This window comes from Osmerus mordax, chromosome 14 (genome assembly GCF_038355195.1).
Source record: "Osmerus mordax isolate fOsmMor3 chromosome 14, fOsmMor3.pri, whole genome shotgun sequence".
In the NCBI taxonomy this organism is placed as follows: Eukaryota; Metazoa; Chordata; class Actinopteri; order Osmeriformes; family Osmeridae; genus Osmerus; species Osmerus mordax.
Genome location: NC_090063.1, coordinates 13,836,450 through 13,851,272, shown reverse-complemented (window position 1 = coordinate 13,851,272; position 14,823 = coordinate 13,836,450). Strand labels below are relative to the sequence as shown.

Below are 14,823 nucleotides of genomic sequence, written 5' to 3'. Positions count from 1 at the left end.
TAGAACCATTTCCAGCTAATTAAACTGACGCTATGAGTCATTTATGAAGCCAGTATCAGGTGACCCAAATTGTGGTCAACATCTATTCAAGTTAGATAAAGTAAAAGCATGTATATTAAGCTACTACATAAATGATTTGCATTACACTTACAGCACTTCAAACTAGTATCCAACAGCACTTCAAACTAGTATCCAACCAATGAAGAGTGAGTGAAAGTCAGCAAAACAGACATTTTAATCATAATATACAAAATTTTATTATAAAAAAAAAAACTGAAAAAAAAATCATTCTACACTGAAACAGTTTTAAAGCTCCACGTTAAAAATGGTTTCAAAAACGTTTTAACTACTGGTTGTTCCTTGTATTTGTAAAATGGCAGTGGAAACGATATAGGGAGTTGAACACAAACACCACCACTAATCAAGACAAAATAAGCAGTGCTTTGAGGGGGAAAAACAGCCAATAAAATTTACAAAACAGCACAAGACCTCAGTGTGTGTATGCGTGTCTGCAACACAGCGGGCCACACCATCTATCCACTTGCTATAAACGTGTTAGCATGTCGATACCAAGGCCTCAACACCCACGCATGGACAAGAATGTGGATTTAGACATGCTACCAACATTGCACCCCGGGTTCACATTGTTTTGTAAAATGCTCCAGTTCCCAGGCTGTCTAGTCATCATCCTCATCATCGTCATCATCGTCATCATCATCTTCCTCCTCGTCGTCGTCATCATCGTCATCGTCCATAGGCTCCACCTTCTTAGTTGGCCGGCCGGGTCCGCTCTTCTTCCCTGCGTCACTCTTGCCGCCGCCGGCACCACTCTTCGCACGGTACGCCGCCACATCCTGAAACAGATGTGAGGCATCGTTAATATATTATAATGTGTGTGTGTGACACACACAGTGATGGTCTACAACATCCAAAGACGCCAGCCTCGTACCTTCTCATATTTCTCCTTCAGCTTGCCAGCCTTGGCCTCGTAGGGCACCTTGTCCTTGGGTGTCTGTTTGGACCACAGCTCACCCAGCTTCTTTGCGATGTCTCCTATAGAAATGCCGGGGTGCTCACCCTTGATCCTGGCACGGTGGTCAGAGCAGAACACGAAGAAGGCAGATCTGGAGACAGGGGGGTGGGGGGGTTAAGACATGCCAGACTAAGAAAATGTTTTTATCTTTCCAGGCCCTTGGAAGGGCATTTCTTATCATAAAGATGACTGGAACTGGAGTCCCGTACTGGGCCACTGGAGGGTAGTGTGGTGTGAGGTGCAGTACTTACGGTGGCCTCTTGGGGGCGTTGGGGTCCTTCTTTCTTTTGCCTACTTTGGTTCCTTTAGGAGGCACATAGCCCTTCATCTCCCTGTCGAAACGGACTTTGTCACCCTTGGCCAAGTCCTCAAACTTCACCTTCTCCTTGGCTGACATGGTCTACAGAAAGGGACTCAGTTAATGACTAATTGTATACAAACTCATGTGCATCAGTTCATACCAATTACAAAATGAGTGCTTATTTTCATTCCCACCCCATAATAAATTTTATCAATTTAATCCATCAAAGCTGGTCAGATCCAAACCGCCAACCAGTTCTGTTGTACAATAACCCATGTGGCCCCGCCCCCACCCGCTTCCCTGACCTGCCTCAGCTGTTGTTGTAAACCAGTCCTCCGTTTCCCTGCCCCCCCCCCACCCGCTTCCCCCGATCTTAACCCCTCAGATTGGCCTCCGGGAAAAAAAAACCTGCGTGCCTCTCACCTTCCATCTCTCGCTGCACTTCTTGGAGAACTCTGAGAAGTTCACGGAAGTTCCCGGGTGCTTTTTCTTGTGCTCCTCGCGGCATGTCTGCACGAAGAAGGCATAAGAGGAGGTCTTTCCTCTGGGCTTGTTAGGATCTTTACCCGGCATGGCTGCTTTGGTCTGGAAACCAACGGACAAAAAAAAGTTACGTTAAGTTACAGTTAGGCGGTCAAGTCAAATTCATCGATTCGAAGTTAACGAAGTCAAAGCCATGTGGCCATCTGTTCGGCACTCCCTACAGCCGAGGACGCTAAACCGCCCTAATCCGATCAAGTTCCTGCTTCTCCGTAGACATACCAGACAATGAGCTTGCCTCCATCTTGTTTCCCGCCTAAACACACTCCCGTGCCAACTTTTCACCCGTAACACAAATTAAGTAAACAACTTGCATAAATATTATAAAGAGTGTTAAGCTGTGCCTTGACGGTAAAAGAAAATACGTTTGAAATACTTAAACATAACTCAAATCATTTGGACAAAAATGGCTGTTAGCTTGCAAGCTAAGCTAACTGAGAATGGAGTCTGGACTGCATCGTGCGTAGTAGCATGCTAGCTCTATGCTAAGTAGTTTTCTGTAAAAGCTGATTAAAGTACAGTCAAGTAGTATAAAACATCTCAAATTAAACAGGAATACTATCACACTTGACTGCTTTCGATCACATGAGTTATAGTAGTGCAAATGCCTATTGCACAACCAAAATTAGATAAAAGGTAATGGTTTCTTGTAAGCAAACTACTGTAGATATCCAACTGCGTGTAAGCTAGCTAATGTAAGCTAGCTCGCCAGCCCCTAAAGCTAGCATCGCAAATTGTGAATTTTGTTGAAATATAGAATAGCCACCAAGTCGATTAAGCATGCGAGTGTATGACTACCTTAGAAGCCTTATATAACAAAATATTAAGACAAATATAAAACATGAAATTTCTGTGGAGAGACATTCTCCGTTTACTCACCTATATTCAGCCAAACAAGTTGCGATGAGTGCAGATCCAAACTTCTTCACAGTGTTTTGTCAGTGACTGTCGGACCGCACACACTTGCTGCAATGCTCCGCCTTCTCGGCATTTGATTGGCTGAAAGCAAACATTTAAATTTAAATGCGGGGCACAACGCAAAACTCGCTTTATTATTGGTTGTTTCCAAGAGTTCTCATGGCATCATGGTTGTATGTCACATCTTATGGTGGCGCTGCAATGATTGGCCAAATAGGGGATTTAAACTGGATGGCGCGAAAACCCATTTTTGATGGGGGGATGTGTCCTCCACAAACCTGCACAATTGACTACAATGAAGGTTCAAGTTTAGCGTTGTAAGGAAAAATAATTCACATAGTTGAGTCACATTTTCTCAATCTGACAATATCATTATGTAAAACTACAGACACGTAGCTATACCTTTTGTAAATTGCTGCTGGACAGATACTAAAATAGAATCAGTTAGTTTATTTACTAGTGTTATTATTATTATGATATACTATAAACAATACTGTACGCAAACACACTTTCAAACTAGCTGTAATAAAGCTTGATAGCATGACAGTGAGTGACCGGAGTTAGAGGCTCGCCTCGCCGCCATTATCAGCGAGCATAACGGCAGCGCTACAAAAGCACAGTGGGGCGACAGCTGTTGGGTGAGTACCCGTGCGCCCCCACCGAGCTTCCACCGCGCCATGTGTCTCGGGTCGGCAGCGGTATACTGTAGTGTATGTGTGGGTGTGTGCTCAAGTTTGACCTGCATAAAGCCACGCCACGCGACTTTATCTTTTTGTTTACAGTTCAGTTTATTTGTTATAAAGATTGGACCTATAATCGGAACCAAGGTTAGCAATATGTAGCTGTTTTATTAGACTCCCAGGTCTTCTTCCATAATTAGGCTAATTGTAGATAACAAAAAAAATTGTCTGTTTTGGGAGTGTAGATCGATGTTGGTGTAGGGATTAACATACGCATAACCCTAAACCTTGAAAATATACCAAGCCTATTAACTTCTTAGAGCAGGGCTCGTCTCAGATCATCTGATATATACCATGATTTGACTTACGTAATTCATCTGTGTTTAACACGGTATAATACAGACAAAAACTGTTACTGTTTTCTTTGGAAGACTATGACCAACACCCTCCTCCCCCCATCCCCCATCTCTATTAGACAACCAGAGCAGTGTCCCCCCCTCCCCCCCCCCCCCCTCCCAAGCTCCGTGAACCAGACCAGATCTGCTCAGACCGGTTTGAGGAAGCTGCTCTCCTGCAGGAGCTGGGCTGGCAGGCTTGTATGCCAAGATGTTATTGTCTCTGCTTTCCTCAGCCCTATGGCTGCTACAGCTGTCTGTCTGTCTCTGTGTAGTGTGTGTGTCCGTTTAAGGGCCTCCATACTGCTACAGGGAATGTCACTACGGCAGCTGAAATGAGAGCAAGAAAGAGAAAAGAGAGGGATGGGAAGGGGGTCGGTGGGTGGGGGTTAGCACTAAAGTTTCTATACGGCAGACAGTTCCCATAGCTACACAGTGTGTTGTTAAAACCTTGTAGGCAAGCCAGGGACGGAAATATCATCAGCGAATCACCGATTCTATAGATTTTGACTTGTTTAACTGCATGCTCTGGTTCTTCCCTTTGGCACTTATTTGTTTTTTCACAATGTATGCTTCATGTTTTGGTTGCTCGCAATGTTTGGGGCTATCTTGTTGTTATGATCAGTGACCTATGCACTTTGTAAAGCTCTTTCGTGGAAGTCGCTTTGGATAAAAGTGTCTGCTAAATGCATAAATGTAAATGTAATTGATGATTGATAACATTGAAAAGTTACATCAGATGTGCATTTGTCAACGTTTTATTTATTTGCATTTGTACTACAGAGTATCAAGACTGACCCTGCTACCTACGAGTACTCACCTACAGTGAAATAAACAGTATTTACACTCTATGGGTCCCACATTGAAATGCAAAGATAATGACCCCCCCCCCCCCCCCCGACTGTCAGTACGGCCTTAGTATGGCCCATAGATAGACAAGGGGAACCAAAATACGAAGCCCCTTTCCCCCTCCCCCTTATGGCCCATAGGAGCAGTGTTAGCCACTCCAAAGCTACCAGCATTAACAACACACTGATGTAGGTCACCCTGCAGCTGTGAAGAGACAATATGTCCCTTGCACACACATCCAAACCCACACACTCACACTTCAGAGGCCCCATGCAGACAGTGAATAGTGATTGTGAGAAGTTGATGTCTCAACCACAGGGAGTCTCCCTAGGAGCTGCAGCTTTGAAGTGTCGGTCTATTGCTGTGTGTGTTTTTAGCATACTTTCAATTTACCCTCTTGAGGTGGGTAGAGGAGAGATACAAAGGAGAATTCACTCACAGGAAGGATGCTAACAGGAAGTGAGGCTCATGCTGCAGCAGGAGATGCCTGCAGTCACACCATTGTTTATTATAGTTCTATTCATTCTTGGAGACAGAGCTGTAATCTAGGATGGAGTCATACTCATAAACACCCAATTGCGGACCCCTCCATATTTTCAACTGTGGAAGAAATTGGGATTTCCTGTGTGCTTACATTATTCACAAATCAATAGAACTAGTCATTGGATACAAGTTAGTACGTTCTCATGTAAGCTTGCTATTAATAAGAGTATATTGTGTCTATGTGTCAGGTTAATAGATGTTCGGGGTCAGGAGAAAGTACTGGCTAAAAGTCCCTTGTCATGACTACTAGGAGAGCTCCAACTATGAACTCTCTAGTCTGAGAGTTGTCATGTGTTGGGAGCAGTGAATCTCTTTCTCTGAGACTGTTGTAACATCATTACTGCCTGACTGTCACTATCTATGTTTACATTCTTGTGCCCTATAAAAGATGGTCCTCCGGCTTTCCCAACGGAGAGAGACATGATTGAGACCTAAGCCTGGTGTTGTTTTGTCATTTATTGTCAGAGGTCTGGTTTTCTCTCCCAATCTGCAGATTGATAAATCCGTATTAAAATCCAGAACTCAACTGAACTTAGTCACTCCGTTTATGAAGAGACGGACAAAACACTTTCTTCATCACAGTCCATATACAGAATTAGGTGAAAAACGGTCTTTCCTTTAATCAGGTTTTTCCCTTCTTTTTCATTGATCACAACAAAAACAAATAATTTTTGCATGTGTATCAAGGCTCAGAAGAACGCAAGTTGTAAACAATAAGAAATATTCATACTAAAGTAAACTGCAACTGTATTTATGCTGCAGCCATCAGGGACACAGACACTGTATATCTAAGTCACAGTAGGAGTCTGGCAAGGTTATGTCTAAATACTGTCAGAAGATGTTCCTTCCTCCAGATCAGAAGGTTCTGCAGGGGATCACGAAGGAGATCTTGGGTCCGAAGAACACGTCCCTGGATCGAGACAGAAACAACCACAAAGTCCAGAATCAGTCAGACAGGCAGGCAAACAGATAGACAGACACAGGTAGTTACTTTTATGGGATAGGAAGGAAGCTCTTTCCCAGCCTACCCCCTAACACCACATGCTCTATCGGTCTGTGGCGCCCTGCATATTTGGTGCCACCTGGTGGCAGAGCCTGGAGTTACCTTGGGCAGCACAGCAATTCGCTGAAGTTGCAGTAGCACACCATGTCACACTTGTTGCCCTGCCAGAAATGGTTTTGCAAGGAGTCGATGGGCCGAATGTGGTCGACGCCGTTAGCGACACTGTGACAGTCCCGGTCAATCAGAACCTTCTTGTAGCACGACAAGCGGTTTGACGGCATCGCGTTGACGCTCAAATGCGCAAGCAGCAAGGTAACCGTGAGCAGTAGAGCCTTCATTCTGGCAGGTTTGTGGATAAGGACACAGAGAAGGATATGGGAGTTTACAAAGTGGACATTTTTTCACGTGCGACCGCACACTGGACCAGTGACAAACTGGTTATATATTGCCTACATCTTTGTCATCCTTGTCAACCCTGTACCCAGTACCGTTCCCTACCCATGTACTACTGCTCATTTTGGACATGCATGGATGTATGTGTACATTGCAAAACCTTTCTGCTATTTCCTTCAACTCAAACTGTCATTCTGATGAGCAGAAATCAATAACCTCAACTCAATTTAAACATTTGTCATTTTAGCAGATCTACTTACTGATTTGATCACGTGTTCGTTCTAATCACGAACATCAGCAAGCCTAAAGTGATTAGCAGTGCTGTTATGTCATTATAATGGGAAGCGTCCTACCTTAAGCTGGTTCTGTTTCTGTCTCTCTGCAGCAACGTCTGAGCTGCCTTCTCAGGGAACGTGAGGACTTACTAACCCACACAGAGACCACTTTGTCCCCCTTCCCTCCCTCTCTACCCCATGGGTAGACTGGGTGTCTCTCCTCCTTCTCCTCTCTCCTCCACCCCTTTCTAACCCTCCATAACCAGGGCCATTGATAAGTCAGCTGCACCGTGAAAACATAGAATCCTCCTTTGCCCCATCATCTCCTCCACTCCTCTTCCCCCCCTTCTCTTTTCCTCTCCTCTCCCCCTTCCCCACTCTCCTCGTTGCTTTCTCCTCTCCGCTCCTGCCCCCTCCTCTACTGCCCCCTCCTCTCCTTCCCCCTACTCTCCTTCCCCCTCCTCTCTGCTCCTGCCCCCTCCTCTCCTGCCCTCTCCTTCCCCCTCCTATCCTTCCCCCTCCTCTCTGCTCCTGCCCCCTCCTCTCCTTCCTCCTCCTCTCCTTCCCCCCCTCTCTGCTCCTGCCCCCTCCTCTCCTGCCCTCTCCTTCCCTCCTCTCCTGCCCCCTCCTGTCCTTCCCCCTCCTCTCCTTCCCCCTCCTCTCCTGCCCCCTCCTCTCCTTCCCCCTCCTCTCCTGCCCCCTCATCTTCTTCCCCCTCCTCTCCGCTCCTGCCCCCTCCTCCTCTTATAGTATGACCGGGACCATTGACCCTCTTTAAATAGTCTGAGGTGGTGGGGCCAAGAAAGGTATTGCTGCTAGCAGTTAGTCACTAAGCAGGGTACACACACACACACACCAAGAAAGCTACACACACACGCCAGGCTTCACACTCACCTTCAACAAGCAGACTACTACACGTATGCACACTCTGAAAGACGTGTGTAGGCCTTATGGGTCTGTATTAGGGCTGGGTATCCGACTCTGCACTTTAAGGATACCGACTGAATAACATTAATACTTGAGCCAGATCGGGTTTCATGAGAACATCTCTGGGTGAGTAGTAGAGAGAAAGAGAGGGACGGACTACACAAGCAAGATTACGTAACCCTTGCCCTTTTACGTAACCCTTTTCAAAACTTGACGCAGACAACGCTTGCTACAATATGATGCAAAAGCGTATAAAATGTCCGAAAGAACTGTGCTCAATCCTAGTCTTTATGACTGTTATTCTGATCCCTTGTTATTATATACTTTGTACCCAGAGACTATTCTACAGGAACCCCATCTCTGACTCAGACATAATAACCCCAAACTCCCTGACCCCCCCCCCCCCCACCCTCTCTCTCCAGTGAGGAGCAAAGATAGAGCATTCCTGTCACACTAGCAGCAGTAAGAGATGAATGATGTTGTGTTTCTAAGGGACTAGAGGCCACTGTCACCACGCAGAACACAGTTCATTCACTCAAACTGTGAGGACTCAGTCACTATGGGTGTGTGTGTGTGAACACATGTGGGTGTGTGCACGTGTGTATGTGCACGTGTGGGTGTGTGCATGTGTGTGTGCACGTGTGTGTGTGTGCACGTGTGTGTCTGCATAATGAACTAATGACCAGTGACTAATGAGAGTGTTGTCTTGAGCCCCGGGTGAATCTCCAGGCTCTTTACGGCCTTCCAGAGTGACAGTTCCAAGAGGATCAAACACACGCACACTGGCATGTTTACAACTCTAATGGAGTAGCTGGACAGAAACACTGTTTCCAGTGAGCTAACCTCTGGTTTGACTTGGATCCGTGCCTTGTTTACACACACACACACGCACACACACACGTTCAAGTCTCTTTACAGCCAGACTAATTTTCTACTTAGAGCTACTCATACAGCTACTTTCTCTATGTGTGTGGCTGCGCTGTCTTTCTATTTTTTTCTCCTCTTTTTCTCTCTCTGTCTTTCCTCCCTGTCCTCCTCTGAAACTGTGCACTCTCATGAGGTGAACTGAGATTCATGTTTTACAGTGTCGGTTGGCGTGCTTACAAAAAAATCTCCTTCATTACAGATGGATCACCTGGACAGCTCTCCTCACTGATCCACTGACCCCCACCCCCCCGCAGTTTGAGTGCCATCCATTGGGCGTAAAAGAGCAGGAAGGCTGGTGGGGGCTGGATGCGTGTATTAACCGCAGGTCACCACCTGGTGGCAGTATTGAGCTGCGATGGCTTCCTCCTCCAGACCTGGGACCTGGAAAATCAACCCTGGCAGAGGGGGGGAAATAGAGCTGCAGTTTAGTGATTAGACTCCAAGTCATTTCCTAGAATAATTTTCCTAATAGCCCCTCTCTTTCCTTCCTTCTCTCTCTCCTTCCCTCCCTCCATCTGTCTTTCTCCCTCCCTTTCTCTCCTCCCAGGACCTGGTCATCATCCTTGGGTTACCGCAGGTGAGTTTGTCCCTTCTGTCGATCCAGCTCTGCTCTCCTTCTGGCTTGGTGCCAGCTGTTCACATGTGTGCTGTAGTTTCTAGAGGGGACGCTTGGGGGGGGGGGGGACAGGTCATTAACACGGTCCTGCAGGCACCATTCTCATCACAGCCCCCTCCCTCTGGGCCTCCTCTGGAAGGTTTTCTATTTCAAGTTCCTGTGGGGACAGGAAGTGGTCCTTGAGTGGCTGGAGAGGATTAGATCTGATGTTCGACTGTAGATCTGCTTATCCAAAGGGCCTAGTCAGCCGTGTGTGTGTGTATTATGAAAGGGATGTCATCACTCTGATGGCTGTCGTGTGTTTAGAAGGGTGAGAGGGTCCAGATCAGCTGGACCCATGAGGCTCATCTGATGTGTCTTCTATTGTAGCTTTACCTTTCTCTCTCCCATCTCTCTCTCTCTCCTAAGTCTCTCTTTTTCTCATGATTCTTTCCTATTTCTCTCCCCTGCCATGTCTCTGTATCTCTCTCACCCAATTTGGTCTCCCCCATCTCTCTCTCTTCCATTTCTCTTCCATCTTTGTATTCCACCCCCTCCACCACCACCTCTCAGAGTAGAGCTGAGTATCTGTTAGGTGACATGTATTCTTTCCAGGAGCAATCTGCTTTCAGCACCTACCGATCAGTGTCACAAACACACATGCAGTTACTCAACCACAAACACAATCACACATACACACACATAGTCACCAGGATGTTCTCATGGCTCTGGAATCTTAAGATGGCGGTTATGAAGTTGTGTGTGTGTAGTTGGGGGGAGGTGGAGCTTATGAATGGGCTGGGGTTTATGTTGATGTCTCAATTTCATTGATGGAGTACACCTCAACAGACTGGTATGTGTGTGTTTGTGTGTAACAGCGATCTATAGTTCCATCCGTGATAGTGCAGCGGAATAGTGAGCTACTGTTGCATCCAAGGTGGTTGATTTGATAGATTAACCTAGTGAAAATGTTTCATTGTTATAAAAAGCTGAACATTTTGTTTTGGATTTGAGGCTTTGTTTAATGCATTCTGGCTTAATAAATGCATTCAAAACCAGAAGTTTTTGGTATGTTAGAGGTTTCTGGCCTCTGGTGTGTTTGTGTGTGTGTGTGTGTTTGTGTGTGAGGGGTGGGAGGAGTTGTTTATGTGTGTGTGTGTGTTTCCTCTTCTCCCAGTCTTGTTCAGTTTCTAATTGCCCAAAGGGCGCCACAGAGTACCTGGAGGTTTATGCACGGGCGCAAACATGATCAAAACCATCCCGTGACAAGTCATGAAAGCGGCGGGGTGTCGTGGACGGGACCGGGCACCTGGAGCCGCCGGCCACCCGGGAGACGGACGGTGGTCTCGAGCCCCCAGCCCCGCGGACACGGCGACCAATAAACGTGAGGCCACACCGTTAGAGATCAGTCCGTGTGCCACTCATTAAATCAATACTCGAGAGCGGGTAGGAAACGAGGAATGTTGGAACGACCTGGGCGGGAGAGAGTGAGGTCTCGTTACAACACAGAGGTCACACACGAATCACCACTTCCATAACAGAACACTGACTAGTTATTAGCCCCTAAATTTCTTGCTTCACTTAACTCAGCAGTTTGAGGCAAAACATTGAGATGGTTTCCAACCAATTGGGCATGCATAGAATAATATATCTCATATTATTTAAATATTGTCAGTTTGGGGAGTGTTGTCCTATACCTTTTATTAAGGCTCCATTTTCCACTAACAGTAGCCTATAATGTCTAGTTTATTTGCCCCAAAGACGTAAAATGAAAGCAGGATTATTGCTAATTTGTTTCATATGTGCATCTGGCTTTTCAGATTGATATATCTTGTTACAGTAGATTTGTTCATAAAACGTCAAAGCCATATATGAAGTTCCCTGATTTGATTAATCAGTTATAGAGATAAACGACCACAAAATAACACACAATGTTAAACTGTAACCGGCTGCGTTCTCAGGCCTATCAATAACTAAGCACGGCGCGCGCAGACCATGACATCTAAACTAGCGTTGAACGACAGGAAATGAGACTTTTTGCCCGCGTGGATTAATCACATGATGTCATGGTCTGGAACGGCACAGTTGGAACAGCTTCCTCAAGACATAGAACGTTGAGGAGCTCTAAACACCTGCCTGCACATCTCAACAAGTCTCATAGTAGGCGTGTATCCTCTTTCTAGACAGACAAAGTTAGGTATCTTTGTAAAGAATACAAGCATTACAATCTGGACAGAGCTGGAATATCCTATGACTACACTACCCTCTGTCCTATTGGCTAGTCAGGGAAAGTCCATTGGAGGTCCATAGTCTGTGATTGGAGGAGGGAGAAACCTGACACTCATGGGAGTGGTGATTGGCGGAGGTTTGGGGAGCGTCCAATGTTTTCTTTGATGTGGGTCAGACAGGAGTGTGTGTAACTGGGCAGCTTTGGAGAGGCTTAGCTAGGAGGCGCATAGAGCTCTGCACCTCTGAGTAGGACAAATACCTGGTAGCCCTGGATTACAGCGGGGTCAAGGGTCAGGGGTTGGGGGAGGTGGGGGGGTGGTATCGTAGTTCACAGGTCAGGGTGGGGCTGGGATGATATTTACCACATCAGTCCTCATTCAAACCAACTCAACATCCACCATCAGCTGTCACAAACACACCAAAATATTTCAATTATAGATATTTGATCCTGGTCTTATATATCCTAGTCTGTGTATGTGAGAAAGAGTGTGTGTGTGTGTGTGTGTGCGCGTGCGTGCATGTGTGTGAGAGAAAGAATGTGGTTATACCTGAGTGTATCTGACTGCATGTGTGTGTATGTTTGAATGTGCGTGTGAGAGAGTGTGTGTAGGGAGAGAGTTGAGAAGGAGAAAAAATCTGTTGGTCTCTCAGGCTCATCTATCAACGGTGGTAGTGGAGGATTCTGTGGGTGATGGCCTCCACCACAATCCCTCCATCCATCCACCACTTCACTTCACCTCTCTCCTACTTCTCTTTAACTCTTTTTCTCCTCTCTCTTCTTTCTCTGTCGCCTAGTTTTCTCTCTCATTTTTCTCCTTGGTTTGTTCTTTTCTGAGATTTGTTTTTCTGGAAAATAAAAAAAGTTTAACTGAATTTTACACCTGTGTGTGTATTAGAGAGAAAGATTGATATATGTTTTTCTCACGAGCCATTCCCGTGGTATCGCCTCTCTCTGGGTGTAAATATGTGGAGGATGACATCATCCCAATCCAGCTCGCCGCGCGATACCCCCCTCGTTATCCAGACACTTCCACCTAAGAGATAACGGAATAACTCCTGGTCAGCCGCGCGCCCTGGGAAAGGGTCAGCGAGGGACAGCCCGTGACGTCTGAGTCGACATGATACCATCGTGTAGTAGCGTTTCCCACCAAGCTAACCTGCCATGCACTTCAACAGTTAGATAACGTGGAAAGAACAATATTTTCGTCTGATAATATTGATAGTAAACATGTAGCTTATTCCTTCAGCTGATTGGCATTTTAGGGAATTCAGATTGGCTAATCAGAATTGTTTTTATGGGACATTATATTTTAGTTATTTTAATCATAGATAGCCTATATGAAAGTAGGCTACTAGGAGTAAGATCTCTCATGGCCCCGTTTCGAGAAGAACTAATGCAACGCATCGTTTTGGGAATGGCCCATGGTCCATTTGTTCGTTTTAAATCATTGTATTCTTTTTGTTGTAGCCTTTGAAATTTTAGGTGCTTTTTTAATGCAGATCTATCTACAGAAATATGTCTCAACACGGGGTTTGGAGAATTGTTGATGAGAAGATGTAGCCTATGCTTTAAACTAATTTCTCTATTAACAAAATGTGTAAAGGCTAAAGGATCATTCTTTATTCAATTTAGTCTAGAGCCCGGTTTACCGAAGCACTTCCTGCGTCGTAGCCTGCGATCATCTTTAGTGCCACGTAAACTTAAATAGGCCTATGTGTTTCCCAAAAGCATAGTTAGTTAGTGACACGTTAAATTTGTTGTAAAAGAACGACGGTTTCGGACCAGTCGATAGTCCAACATGCTCGTTGCAGCTTTTGCACATAAGCCAACCGCTTCATTTAGCTGGCGAGAAATGACCGCAATCAATACAATGCAAATCAGCGAATAATTTTGTCTTTCTCTTTTTTTAAATTTATTTTCAGAGAATAGTAATATAGCCTTAACAATAAGCCTATAATGTTTTTATATTAGCCTAATTTTTTGATGAAATCAAGGTGAAGTTGACTAGAATATCAAATGAAATTGTTGGGTGAAACAAAAGAAAGCTAAGTCTAACTGATGGCCAATGTACTGTTGACGTGCATGGACAATTTTCTTCTTCCACATTACAACAAATGTTGCCCGATTTCCCTTAAACAATAGCCAATTATTTAACTATACTGGAGGAAGTGAGGTGTCTCATTTGTCGTGATCTCAACTGGGAGAAGCATTTCACTTTGTTGACGTGAATATTTTTTTATTTTGATTGGCAAGCTTACTCTGACAGACAAACCTTCAACTATGGCAATGGCTTATAGGCTATTTGAAGATGCATGCAAATCCGGTATTGGGCTATAGATGGTTGATTAAGATTACACTAAGCACATTGAACAGCCCCCCTAAAACGGACTGAATGAACAGATGCACTTTCTAACGCTGGATTACTTAGAAAGTCAGTGACCGCAAGTGCATGCACGTGCATTGTGCACCGTTTGACCATCGTTTTGGGAAACGAGGCCTATTTTTTATATTTAAATCTGAAAGGCACGGGATTCATTTCGGTATTCAATGTGAAGTAATTTAGGCTATGTTAAAGTTGATGCGTGAGCAGATCGATATTTTGTTTTAAGCAAAGTAATGTTTCATTACGAATATGGAACTAATTCTGACTTTACATCCATTGTCACCGGAATGGTCATTTATCCTCAATGAAGACTTCTCTGTCAAGGATGACAACATTCTAGGAGATGGAGAGAGGTGCCACGGACACACGCTCCGGAACTCTCGCCATATGGAACAGACATAGGCTAATCCAACACTGCCACACACTGACCCGATGGTTGAATTTATATTGGATTGATCTAGCCTATGATGCTTAGACGTCTTAATTTAGGCAAGGATAGGCTACATTTTCTGAACGTTGCCCGTTATGGTTAATTAGCCTTTTTATTTATAAAAAAAACTATTTTAATTATTAGGCTGTGATAGCTTGTTAAATAGCCTATGTTAATGTATCGAGGGCATCTGGCCAATATTAGCCTATATCTCTGTTCATAAATTTTATGTGACCATCACATTTCTTAACCGTCTTTTTGATCCACACCATTCTAAATCTGTAATGACGGTTTCTACTCCGCTGGATTCCACTGCAACCATTAGCCTATTCAACACTGAAATTAGGCGTTTTCAATTGAAATATTAATAGGCCATCAGGTTAATGATCTCTGACCCGTTT

The 14,823-nt window shown here is 44.9% G+C and overlaps 2 protein-coding genes across 2 annotated transcripts; both read right to left on the bottom strand.

The window, feature by feature from the left end:
• Positions 1–211: 211 nt before the first annotated feature.
• hmgb2a (high mobility group box 2a) lies at positions 212–2,805 on the bottom strand. The gene is made up of 5 exons (XM_067250215.1): positions 2,754–2,805; positions 1,758–1,919; positions 1,285–1,433; positions 950–1,124; positions 212–854 (listed from the first exon to the last, which is right to left on the bottom strand). The coding sequence occupies exons 2-5, from the start codon at positions 1,905–1,907 to the stop codon at positions 678–680; spliced, it is 651 nt and encodes a 216-aa protein (XP_067106316.1). The 5' UTR covers positions 1,908–1,919; positions 2,754–2,805; the 3' UTR covers positions 212–677.
• A 3,309-nt stretch (positions 2,806–6,114) lies between these two features.
• Positions 6,115–7,055, bottom strand: LOC136956432 (scrapie-responsive protein 1-like). The gene is made up of 3 exons (XM_067250327.1): positions 7,009–7,055; positions 6,365–6,601; positions 6,115–6,169 (listed from the first exon to the last, which is right to left on the bottom strand). Exons 2-3 carry the CDS (start codon positions 6,598–6,600, stop codon positions 6,115–6,117), a joined length of 291 nt encoding a protein of 96 aa, XP_067106428.1. The 5' UTR covers position 6,601; positions 7,009–7,055.
• Positions 7,056–14,823: the final 7,768 nt, after the last annotated feature.